The sequence below is a fragment of the Dermochelys coriacea genome, chromosome 5 (genome assembly GCF_009764565.3).
Source record: "Dermochelys coriacea isolate rDerCor1 chromosome 5, rDerCor1.pri.v4, whole genome shotgun sequence".
NCBI lineage: Eukaryota > Metazoa > Chordata > Testudines > Dermochelyidae > Dermochelys > Dermochelys coriacea.
The window spans coordinates 100,684,994-100,697,716 of NC_050072.1; the positions used below are offsets into that span (position 1 = coordinate 100,684,994).

The 12,723-nt window shown below is 37.7% G+C and overlaps 1 protein-coding gene across 2 annotated transcripts in view; it reads right to left on the reverse strand.

The window, feature by feature from the left end:
• The window catches only part of CFAP95 (cilia and flagella associated protein 95), a 59,821-nt gene that overhangs the window by 24,161 nt on the left and 22,937 nt on the right, over positions 1-12,723 (reverse strand). For both annotated transcript variants that reach the window (XM_038401892.2, XM_038401893.2), the window contains exons 3-4: positions 5,004-5,125; positions 3,900-3,968 (exon numbers count right to left, since the gene is read on the reverse strand). In XM_038401892.2, the coding sequence (XP_038257820.1) occupies positions 3,900-3,968; positions 5,004-5,125 (191 nt within the window). The remainder of the gene's footprint in view (positions 1-3,899; positions 3,969-5,003; positions 5,126-12,723) is intronic.

Here is a 12,723-nt window from a genome sequence, read left to right on the forward strand (position 1 = left end):
TGACTTATTTTTAATGGGGAGGGTCTTATGGGTCCACAGAAGGGACATGGTCCTGCAACCATGTGAGTTTACAGAGATCAGCAATGAAATCTTGGGTATCTCCAGGCCTCATGTGGAGTACGGGCCTCTGCACTATACCCTGTTCCCTCAGCGTGAAACCTGGAAACACAGATCCCTCAGATTATTGCTCTTTGTATTGCAGTAGCATGTAGGAGCTCCAGTGATGGATCAGAACCTATTATGCAGGGAACATTATGTCAGCTACCATCTGTATATAGCTGAGCCATATCAATGTGCATACACAAGGATCCATACACCAGGCTCCCCTAACCTAAGATGCCACTCTCACATGGCTCTCTCAAAAAAGCTTCTGAAAGGGTTGAAAAAATGTTACACTGGCTCCCCTCACCTTCCTCTAACAGAGTTAGAGTCAATAGATTTTGATCTGCTTTCACCTCCACTACATTGCACACAAGTGACTCCAAAACTTTCTTTAAAACAGATTTTGTTAAGAGTGAGGGCCAGCATATAGAAATATAGTTCTCTAAAGTTAGAGAACTAAATCCATATTTCATACCTAAATAAAATACTTGATTTTCAGCAATGCCAAGAATCTACAGCTCACACTGAAGTCAATAAGACCAGAGGATGTTTAGTATAACTGAAAAAATCAAGCCACTGATTTAGGTACCTAAACATGGACATAGGTTTCTAGCTTTGTGCATCCAAATTTCAAAATCTAGGCCTAGATGTTCTTCAAATGCGATTGGCAAGGAACACCATAACAACTTAAAGTCACTTCACCATATACAGATTTACAGAAAAATTTGTACCCAGAATCCAGTTCAGGTTCTTCTTTTTCAATTAACTGACGCATAGGAACTCTGACTTCAACAAGGACTTCATTTCACATTTAGTACAATAAATCAGGTAAAGTCTAATAATAGCCAGTACAGAGAAAAATATACTTGAAAGCAATACTAATCAGGTTAGAAATCAAATTTTCTGAAAAATAAATTCTCTGTTTATGAAGTTAATCCATTACTTTCTAATTTGTTTATAACATTTGCAAATGTTATATATCTCACTATCCTAAATCACCAGAATTATTTTTCCCCTTCAAATTGTTAGCTTCAACACCTCAGCAGATCTCAACTATCAAGACAGAATACAAACAGAAAAGTGGGCTCCAAAGTAGCCAAAAAGCAAACAATAAAAGGTATATAGGCCAAATCAGTACCTGTCAACACTAGCCATCAGTATATTGATGCATTGAGAAGAAAACAATATCATCCCTAGTGACTTGCCTACACAGTGAAGAAGGGAAACAGAACAGGACCTTGGCCCATCTCATGAGAGCACCATCGAGACAGAAGAGCAATCACCTAACGATTCTTTCTCAGTCCTTTCAGACAGTAAGGAACACAGCCATTCAAGTACCATTCTGGAACACTCCCGGGGTCTATATCAATCTCTGTCAATTAAATGTCATGGTCAATGATACAAAAGAGATGCCATGAGCAGATCATTAACAGAGGTGATTGGTTTCAGAGTAGCAGCCATATTAGTCTGTATTCGTAAAAAGAAAAGGAGTACTTGTGGCACCATAGAGACTAACAAATTTATTTGAGCATAAGCTTTCGTGGGCTACAGCTCACTTCATCGGATGCATGCAGTGGAAAATACAGTAGGAAGATTTTATATACACAGAGAAAAAAATCTACATTCAAGAGAGCGGATTCTGAAACATGTGGAATTAAAGTGTTTTTACCATAATTAGCATTCTATCTGTATACATCCATCTATATGGTAAATGAGAGACATCTTAAAGTTATAAGAAAATTACATGGAGGATTGGAATCTGATATAATTAAAACCCAACTGTATCTCTGTTTCCTTATGACAGTTTGATTATTTTAATGTTATAACATATTGAAACCTCTAAAACTACTACACCTTTCCCCTCCCAGACAGATCACTTTCTCCTGCATTGTCCTCATGTCCACCCTAACAGATCTTGTAATAAAATGCTTTGGCCCTATGGATATGATGAACTGCTCCACTGCCTTTACATTTGGGATCACTTGCCTTGTTCCTTTGGGTTTCAAAATCTCTATCCTATGCTTACATCAAACCCCATTTATAATACTCAAACTCATATTGCCAGGCAGACAGTTTCCACAGTGCTTAACCCTGAGGCAGCAGAGGCTGATTTCACATTTTACTTTTAGTTTAACATTGTTAAATCAAGAATAACTTCCAATTATATCTTTTAAACAAAACTTAAGAGTTAAAGAGAATTTCATGTTTGATAAGCGTGATGTCTTTTCCACATCAGAAGCTATGCCAGGTAAAATCTTCATTAATCTGTAGTTATGTCACTGTATCACTCATTTCAGCATGAAAACCCTTAAGGAATATTTGTAATTTTTTAAAATCACAAACTGACATTCTAAGCTGAAGTTCTCCTTTACAATAACCCCCCCCCCCAAAGTATGGTATGCAAATACACAACTTCAACTCTATCTCCGTATCCCCATCAGATTTTAATCCTTACTTCTGATTTTATATTTGGAGAAGACATTATACTTATACAGCTTGTACTTGTGAAGTAATGAAAAAGAGAACCACAGAGCACTGTTTTTTTAACTGGTTTCATAAGCAAATGACTCCAATCCTAAACCTGATGCTTTATTACCACATTAAGCATTGCACTTGCTGTGCAAGTGTCATAAATGCCATGTCCTTAGCCTAAATGAATACTTTGGCTCAGTTTCCAATAACGATGATAACCTAGAACATGGGGGCAAAGGCAGAATGGCTAATGATCATGAGTTTATAGAAATGGAAAATTACCAGTCAAGGCAGAAGCTAAACTCACAGAGCTTAATGCAGTCAAATCGTGGGTCGGGGGGATGGGGAGCAGATAATCCACCTCCCAGAATACTGAAAGAACTGGTACATGAAATTGCACATCTGATAGCAAGGATTTTTAGTAAATATATCAAATCAGAGGTAGTACTCTATGACTGGAGAATAGCAAATATAACATCTATATTTAAGAAAGGGAAAAAATGCAATCTGAGCAACTACAGACCAGTTAGTCTGACCACAATATGCAAGAACAAATTTTGAAGGAAAGAATAATTAAAGACATGGAGGTAAATGAAAAATGGAATAAGATGCAACCCACAGACTGCCTAACCCTGTATGATTCAGAGTAAGGTATTGATGTTTTGTGATCATTAATTAGATGAATTTTTGTAATGGATGCATAAAATTGCATCACAGATTCTGGTTATTCTCCTGGCACTACAGAAGCAGAATTACGATTGTTTAGATAACCCTAACTGTGCATCTGCATACAAGGGTCATACTGGAACAGGACAGACCAGCAAAGTGAGATGATACTTTTCCCCCTGCAGGCTACATCGTGTGCTCTAGGCCCAAATCATAAAAGGTAATTAGGTCCCATTGACATTTTTTCACATTGAAAAATGACATTTTTTTCCTCCAACCTCCTTTTCAGAAACAGTTGAATTGTTCTGGCTGAAATTTAAAAAAAAACCTTAATAATAGGCAGTACAGCCCTGTGTATTATATGCATTGCTCTTTTTTCTTAGATTAAAATTAGTGTAATTATTTTACCAATATACTATTACTAAATAAGGTTACTTGAGTCACTAGCCATGCTGGAAGTGAAAACCATACATACTAAGCATAATATTATGGATAAACTAAATACAATAATTCAAGAAGTAATTCTCAATTAGCTAATGTAAAAACAAAGTTTTAGAGATCTTTCCAGATCCAGACACAATACAAGCCACATACAACAAATATAATTTATCCCTAAACAGCACATCACTATTTGCTGTTTTTTGGGGAGGATTACTAACATTCGAAAGTGATCTGAAGGGTGTCTTGGCAAAACAGCTCCAACTCCTGTTTTGGGCAGTCCAGTCTCCCTGCAAAAGAAAAGATGATTTTCAGAAAATTAGCATAATCATAAGTAGTTCAATTTTTCAAACTTATTCTATGCAACCTGGTAGCAAGGTTTGAATGATCAACATTTAAAAAGAACTATCTCAGAGCTGTTAAAAACTTTTGCATAGGTTATTAAACCAACAAATAGCACATTTTCCCCAGATTCACGGCAGGGGGAACGGGGGGGACTAGCTTTGCACTAATTTTTTTATATATATATTTTTCACCAATGATAAAATGCAATTCCTTTTGCAACAGCAGAAGCTGGTGCAAATGTTAGCATACGAATTATAGCTTGTATGTATGTTTACCACTGCCATCTATGGGCTAGAATGTATTCAGCCGTCTCAAGTATTTATTAGATTGTAAAGGTCCCGCTTTGTTAGCTGGAGGTGGACACATGACAGTTGGACCCCACTTCTGGAACCCAACCTCAAAAGAGGAGATCCACAGCATGGAGAAGTTTCAACTCAAAAATTAATAAAACTTTAATTCTGGAGTGGATTTCCTGAGGTTTGGTGGGAGGATGTGTAACCCACACATCTTCTGTGATGGGACAGAACACCCCACTAGTGGCACTGACACTACTTAGAGAGAGATTAATGAATCTGCTTTGCAGCCTTAGCTAAAGGCCACGTGGCTTTTAGCTCATGCAGTAGAGATTCATGCAATTAGCTCCAGAAGCCCCAGGTTCGATCCCACTCGCCCGCCGATAACTGGGGTCTATTGGTATTACAGACTGAGTACATTCCTTCAGGCTCCATCTCACTCTCCTCTTATCCATGGATTGCCAATCCCACAAAGGATGCTCTACATGATCCTAGGACAGGGGTCTGGTGCTGGCATGGGGAAGGGAAGACCTGGACATGGAGAGTTCACTTGGCATGTGGATGTAGGGGGACATTGGAAATGTTCCATGTGGAAATGGTCTCATTTGATCATTCTCTGTCATGCAATTCCTATATGAATGGTCCAATGCAAAACTCTATAGTGTACACAATAAATATTAATTATACCTGTCAATAACACCATCTTCAAAATTATCTTCATTCAGCATGGACTTATGAATCTCTATATCCATATATCCTTTATCTGTATATGGTTGAGACAAATGATCCTGGTATGTGGTGATCCATGTCTGGAAGATAGCATAAAAGGACAAATATACTGGGAAAGGTTAAAAAAAAAGTTTTCAGTATATAGGCTATTTTCAGTCTCAAATACTGTATGATTGTTTGTTGCTTGCTAATTAATTACTATAATGGATGCTATACATCATAGCCCTATTTTGTTTTGCAAGTGTTGCACAATGTTTAGCTCTGGCTAGGAGGTCTAAAAATAGTGCTCTATACATAAGCAACTGCTAGGTTTGACCACCTGGCCAGGTCTCTTGCTGTAGGAAAAGTGGTATCTGTAAACTGTAAAAAATGCCAATGCTGTAAACTCTCATATTCATAAGATGCAAGTATAATTTAACCCTGTTCAGAGCAAGGTCACAGAGCTTTTAGTAGTGCTGGGAAAGGGCTGCAAATTTTATTATTGAAATGCATTCTTTGTACAAGTATTCAAGACATAAATCTCAACTTATTTTTCTTTATGAGACCAACATTTTAATAAGTTTGCAAAGCTCTTTTTTTCCATTGTGTAAATAGGGAAGAGGAGAGTACAAGCTGGTCACAATTGCTCATGGTTTTATTAAAATGATCAAAGAAGCTTTATTAAACAAAGACTTATTCAATAAGGGACAAATTGACAGTCAGTCTGCCCATTAACTTTTTTCATTTTTTTTTCCTTGGAATGGCATTGTTATTGTTTTATATACTTTAAGAAAGCCCGCTCTTACATTTTACCAAATGAGATTTCATTCAAATCAGCTACATGAATAGGTGACCTTATAACAAACATAAAAAAAATAAAATACAACACCATATTATTCATAAAAGTGCAGAAAAATGTCTAAAATCTCATCTTAATCAGCTCTCAGTAGTTCAATAAAAATACAGAGAAATTGTACTTGTATTCCTAGTTTCATTTGTAATTGGCTAAAACATAGGGAAAATGTTCAGTGATAATGCATTCTTTACATAAGTGTTCAGCTGTATTGATATTTCCATGAACATCTATTAAATAAAATGACAGCATCTTAATTGAAATTTCAAGTTTATTTCTGTAAAATTCATTGTTTAATTCAATAGTTAGAAGTGATAATGCACAGCATACAATTCTGCTTGGTCATCGCTATATTCAATCAGCAAACCAATGCCTGTTCAGCATTTGGGACTTTTTAACCTCATATGCCATACTATTTGAAGTATGGTACCGCAATGAAATTGTTAATGGAAATGTATGCCTGATAATGGCCTATCACATATAAAATCAATACCTTGGCCTAGTCTCAGCGTCATTAGTGGGGAAACAAACAGATTCCATTAAGATTATCACGAGAATCTATACATCAGATATTGCATATCTACTATGAAAAATACAGCTTAGTTGTGATATGGAAGCAAAGTAAAATATGTTTTAACACTTAATACAGAGTCTTAAAATGCTTACTACGTTGTGCTTTCACACAGCCTTCATCAGGGAGTGTGCCTCTCAACTCACCTTTTATATAATGCTCTCTTTAGAGTCTCACATTATGAATTTAAGTGAAAACTTAGTACCTGTTAATTTTCTTTCTTCAAGTTCTTCTATACCACTGTGAACACTTCAGTTTCACTCCTCCCTGAATAGAAGCCCGCCGCCTCTTAGAGATACTGAAAGGAAAGGTGTGATTGTTTCTCTTTGATTCCCTTTTTCCATCTTCTAGGTAGCTCTTTCTTTAAAAGCCAAGTGTGCTGCATCTAAAAATTCCATACAACCATAGTCATAGTTGTGTTTTCCTGCTGCAGCGGTAAGTGGTGCCTGTTTTTTCTGTCGGGGGTAAGATCCTTGCCTATGGCAAGAACCAGCCTCAACTACTTAGGGACTACTGTGCATAATGCTAGATGAAAGAGTGGGGTTGGACTTATATTTCTGCCCAGATATGAAATATGAGAGGGAAGGGCTAAGCCCACACTACTCTGGAGACTTTTTTGGAAGCTGCCATGGAAGGAGTATGTCATCAGGAGCTTGATGTGATGAGCACAGAAAGCAATGCTTGAGAATTAGGAGAGGAAGGAGACATCCATATCCATGCTCTTCCAAATGCCAAGCCTATTTGACACCATTTCAGGGGAGAACTACAGTGGAGAAGGGGCACCTGGGTGCCCATCATGAAAAGGAAAAGGGAGTACCTGAGCCTATGTCGTCAAGTCATCCAGAGGGTCTCAACCATTTTCTGGATGGTGGTACAAGAAACCTCCAGTATGAAACAGAAGAGACAGCAGTTGAAATCCTGACCAATGAAGTCTGTGGGAGTTTTGTCATTTGAAATCAGTGGGGCAAGGATTTGGTCTGGAATAACTGAAGAGGGGAGTTGGCTGGCTGAGGCCCTGGTATAATGATTCTTGCTAGCTGATTCTTGCTACATGCATCCAATGAAGTGGGTATTCACCCACGAAAGCTTATGCTCCAATACATCTGTTAGTCTATAAAGTGCCACAGGACTCTTTGCCGCTTTTACAGATTCAGACTAACACGGTTACCCCTCTGATACTTGCTAGCTGAGGCACTCTTCTGACAGCCAAAGTGTCTCCTGGGAACTCCTCTATGCTGGGAGATTCTACAGCAAGTTACCCTGGGCCCAGTTAGGCAGAAGGACTTCCTGATGCTGATCTGTATGTGGTCCCTGAATCCAAGCACCTCCTCCTGCCCCTAGATTTGCTCTCCAATTTCTCCACTATACTCTGTATAGCCGTATCACCTGAATACACCGGGGAATGCTGAGGAGAGCATCAGACCCACTAAGCCCAAGACACTTAATAATCAACTAGAAGCTGAAGAACCTGTTCCACCTGCTGGAGACAAGTGAGAATTCTGTAATGGCCAGCTCCTTAAATGTGCAATGAGAATGTCATCAAAATCTCAAATATTCTGTCTCCATCTATTGACAAGGAATGCAATCTAGCAGCATTTGTGTAGACAAATGCAGACAGAAATATGTGTTGTTAAAACATTGGTAATTATAGCATAATTTTGTTTAGTTGGGATCATAAAGTTGACTGCTTTTTAAACTACAAGGAAGTGTTTTAATGGAAACCCCGCCAGAAGGGTGAAATGTATTTTGGTTGCCATGGCACACACTTGGCACAGTTACCTCCACTGAGCTCTGTGCTATCTCCAACTAAATTACCAACCTAATATATGTTAAAATAAATCTCTTAACCCACTGACAAAAAAGTATTTGTGCACCCCCCTGTGCTATAGAGAATTGCTCTACAACATTCATGTTTTTCTAATCTACAGTTATATCAATTTAAGTTGTTCCCTTGTAGGAGGTATAGAAATTGCCATCTCTTGAACTACAGTGGAATTCATAATGTCATATCAAGTTGTATACAATGCAAACAATGCAATTCACCATAAGATACTTTCTAGTACAGCTGGCAGAAAGAGGTTTAAAATAGTTTTTTGCTCTCTTACTACAAAATCAAAACCTTGGATGGCTAGCAGTAAATCAAATTAAGTGTAAAAGAAAGATATGTCTCCCCAAGGCAAAACATTCTATAAAACAGTCATCATTCATAACTAAAAAAATGTCCAGTGCATATATGTATTGCACACAAGTCTACAATAAGTGTTGTACCACACTGTTAAGTTCATAACAATTTTCTACTGTTGTAGAAAAACTAGAAAAAGAATCTCTGGTCCTGGTGGAATGTAACAGCAGGGTTTTTTCTTTTTAAAATTACAGCACTTTTACTGGAATTTGATGAACAAGAAATGTGTGGTACATGGGAAGGCCTCCTCAAAATGAAAACTGCACCATTACTATAAGTACTGTACTTCTGTAACTTTTCACACCTCTCCACTGCATGGAAATTTAAATAATTCCATTGAAGATGAGGATTTTACTGATCCAATAGGATTGACAGGACCCCATTCCAATGAAATCTCAGTCAGGCTTCCACATAATTTTTCCAGAGACTGCAGAGTTTTGAATAACGAAGAAGCTGGACACAAATAGGCTTGGTCATCACATTTTACCAAATCTACTGTACTTATGAATATATTCTTTATTAATAGGCAGGAGTGATAAGATGTTTAATGATTCACAATGAAGGATAATAATACCATATTTAACTGACTTATATTTGGGAATGTCCAGGTTTAAACAGAATTCGTAGTAGGCATCCTTCAGTCTCGAGAGACCATGGGTATGCACCCTTGAGAAGTAAAGAATTTTCTCAGTTAGTTTTATGGCAACCGCGGCTGTGGCTGAAGAGACGCACTCAAAAGAGACAATCTCTGCCACATCTGTCACATTAAAAGGTGATGTTTTGACCCTTTGCGCTCTGCCTTCTGCAAGCTCTTTTCTCCTTTGCTAAGCTGGACGGCTTCCTCTCATAACGCCAGAGATCTTGTTTCCAAAGGCTCTAGTCTTAAGTGTGATCTTCCAGTTGTCCACATCCATGTCCATTTCTTAAGGTCTCGCTTGCACACTTCCTTGAAATGCAATTTTGGACATCCTTTGGGTCTTTTTCCATATGCCAATTCGCCGTAAAGGATGTCCTTTGGAATGCATCCATCATTTAATTCGGCACATATGCCCAAGCTAGCAGAAGCACCTCTGTTTGAGGAAAGTTTGCATGCTGGGTATACTGGTCCACTTGATCACTTCAGTGTTGGTAATTCTGTCCCACCAGGAGATTCCAAAGATTCAGTGAAGGCAACGCCTATGAAAGCAGTTGAGCCTCTTTTCCTGATGAGAGTATAAGGTCCATGTTTTGCTCCCATACAAAAGTGTGCTGATAACACATGCACAGTACACAGATCTTTGTGCATTCTGTCAGTTTGTTTGTTCTTTTGCCATAGTCTCTTGCTCAGTCTAGATATTGTTGTGGCGGTTTTTCCAATGTGAATGTTGAGTTCCATTACAAGTGAAAGGTTGACTGCGACAGTGGATCCCAGGTGTGTGAACTCATTCACCACTTCAAGTTCATAGTTGTTGATCTTGAAGGAGTGTGCTTCCTCAACTCCTTGGAACATTATGTTCATCTTTCTTAGGCTTATGGTAAGCCCAAAGTCTTGGCAGGCTTTAGAAAAGCTGTCCATAAGGTTTTGGAGATGAGCTTCTTTGTGGGTTGTCACTACTGTGTCATCAGCAAAGAGGAGGTGTTGGATAAGTGCCTACCGAGTCTTGGTTTTAGATCTGATTTTCCATCAGATCTTGTGTGCAAGTAGATTCCTTCAGTTGAGGAACCAAAATCTTGTTTCAGTAGCAAGGAGAAGAAGATCACAGAGTTGGAGCAAGTACACAGTCTTACTTAACTCTGCTACAAACTTGGAAAGCCTCAGAGACTGAATTGTTGTACTGAACTGTGCAGTACATGTTTTCATGGAAGGATTGAATCATGCTTAAAGACTTTGGGGGGCATCCAGTCTTTGTAAGATCAATAAAGGCTATTTAAAGGGGCTTTTTTTGTTCTCTGCATTTCTCTTGTAGTTGTCACAGTGAGAAGATCATGAAAATAGTAGATCTTTTAGCTCTGAAACCGCACTGTGATTTGGGATAGACTCTGTCTGCAAGTGTCTGAAGTCTGTTCAGGACAAGTTGGGCAAAGTTTTTTTCCATAATGCTAAGAAGGGAAATGCTACAATAGTTATTAGAGTCACTCCTGTCTCCCTCGTTTTTATAGAGAGTGATGATGTTGGCGTCTCTCATTTCTTGTGATACTTTGCCTTCTTTCCAGCACAGGTAGAGCAACTTGTGAAGATGTTGCAGTAGAATAGGTTTTCCGCATTTTATGACCTCTGACAGTATTCAGTCTTTTCCGGGGGGCCTTTCCATTGGGGAGTCCATCTATGGCAAAGCTAAGCTCTTCAATAGTTGGTTCATCGTCGAGTTGGTGCATAACAGGCAGGCTTTCGATGGCATTGATGGGATAAGATGATAACATAATCCTGATACCTTTTACTGAGAATTCTCTCTTAGGTAACTTCCATTGCAATACATCAACAGCAAGTTACCCTGGGCCCAATTAACTGTTGCTTGCACTTAGTGCACAGTAAGCGAAAAACAGTATCAATGGTTAGTATTTTGCACCCATTTTGCAGTGGTATAAATGACTGTCCCAGGGACAGGACAACAAAGAATCTTGCTCCCTCTACCAGAGACTTTTAAACTTATTACAGGCTTATTGCTACTTTTGAGACACATTTCTATGCTAATTCTGTTGATTTTTAGACATCATACCAATATTAAAAATTATATACAAATCTAAGTGAAGATGACATAAGTAAATTCAAACATGTTACTGCAACATAAAGATTGAGAATTTACGGTCTGTTCCTGCTCTCATGGAAGTCTATAGGAGTTTTGCCATTTATTTCAACATGAGCAGGATCGGATTCTTAAACACATAAAAGTCAGAAAAGAAAAATTATGGCTCCTTCCGTAATGGTAATGTGTTTCCCCTGGTTATATTCCAAAACCTTTGCTTTTAAAAAAATTAGAATACTGACAACAATATACATATCTACCATGCCATTTGTAAAACCCAAGAATTGAAAACCAAAGACATTCTAAATTTCATTTACCCCAAATAACATGGACATATTATCATCAAGTACAAATAAATTTCTGTTTCATAACATCACCATATCTTATAGTTGATTGTTATCCAAGATATGCAGTGATGCATATTCAGTATAAGAACTCCAGCATGAAGTATGGAATGTGTAGCTGATCACATGACATCATAACAAAGTATGCAGTTTCAAAACACATCTTTTAATTTCAGAGTTTGGTCTGTTAATGCAATCTGGGGTTCATCACTGTGAGTGTGCAGATTGAGAGAAGGTAGATGCCAGGCTTGTGAGTTGAAGGCTGAGAGGAGGATCTAAACTTGGAAGACTAACTCATAATAAAATAAAATAATAAATAATTATAATAATAATAATAATAAAGATGTTCTGAAGAAGAGGGTACTAACTACACTAACTAGACTCCTGTCCTAGAAGTGGCTGTACGGTTGATTAAAGGCTTCTGGAGCAGGAAGCTGCAATAAAGCTATATCTAAGTACAGGATTTCATTAAAGAAATTTTTTTTGTTTACTGCTGAAAGAAATTGATTTTAGTTTTATTTTGTCTGTGCCAGATCCTTAGCTGGTGTAGATGGGCATAGCTCCATTCCTGATTATTTTAACTGAACTAAACCCCTTTTAAGCCAACAGAAATTCTGGTCCATATATTTTAAAGCAATATTTGCTGTATTATAGTGTATATTTCTGAAAATATAGCTTCTTTTTATGCCTGCATGCATCCCATAATTTTGTCAGATTTGTAAATAAGCATTTTTTCATTTTTCTTACTCCGTTTTTCTTATTTTAATTTAACAATAAGTAATCAGGAAGGGTACAAAAGCTGAAGGGTGGGGAAGAAGTCTAACATAACTGACTTTGATGAAAAAAAACTAAAAACATCTTAGAGGAAGTCAGGCTTTAGACAAGGAAAAGAAATATTAATTTAGTGGCATGGAATTGAAATATTCTCTTATTATGTTTGTCCAGTAGGTCCATGCTGGAGGCCAATTCAACACATGCCTCCAAAACCAAAACCAGATGCAAGCCCTAATGATAAATACATAAACA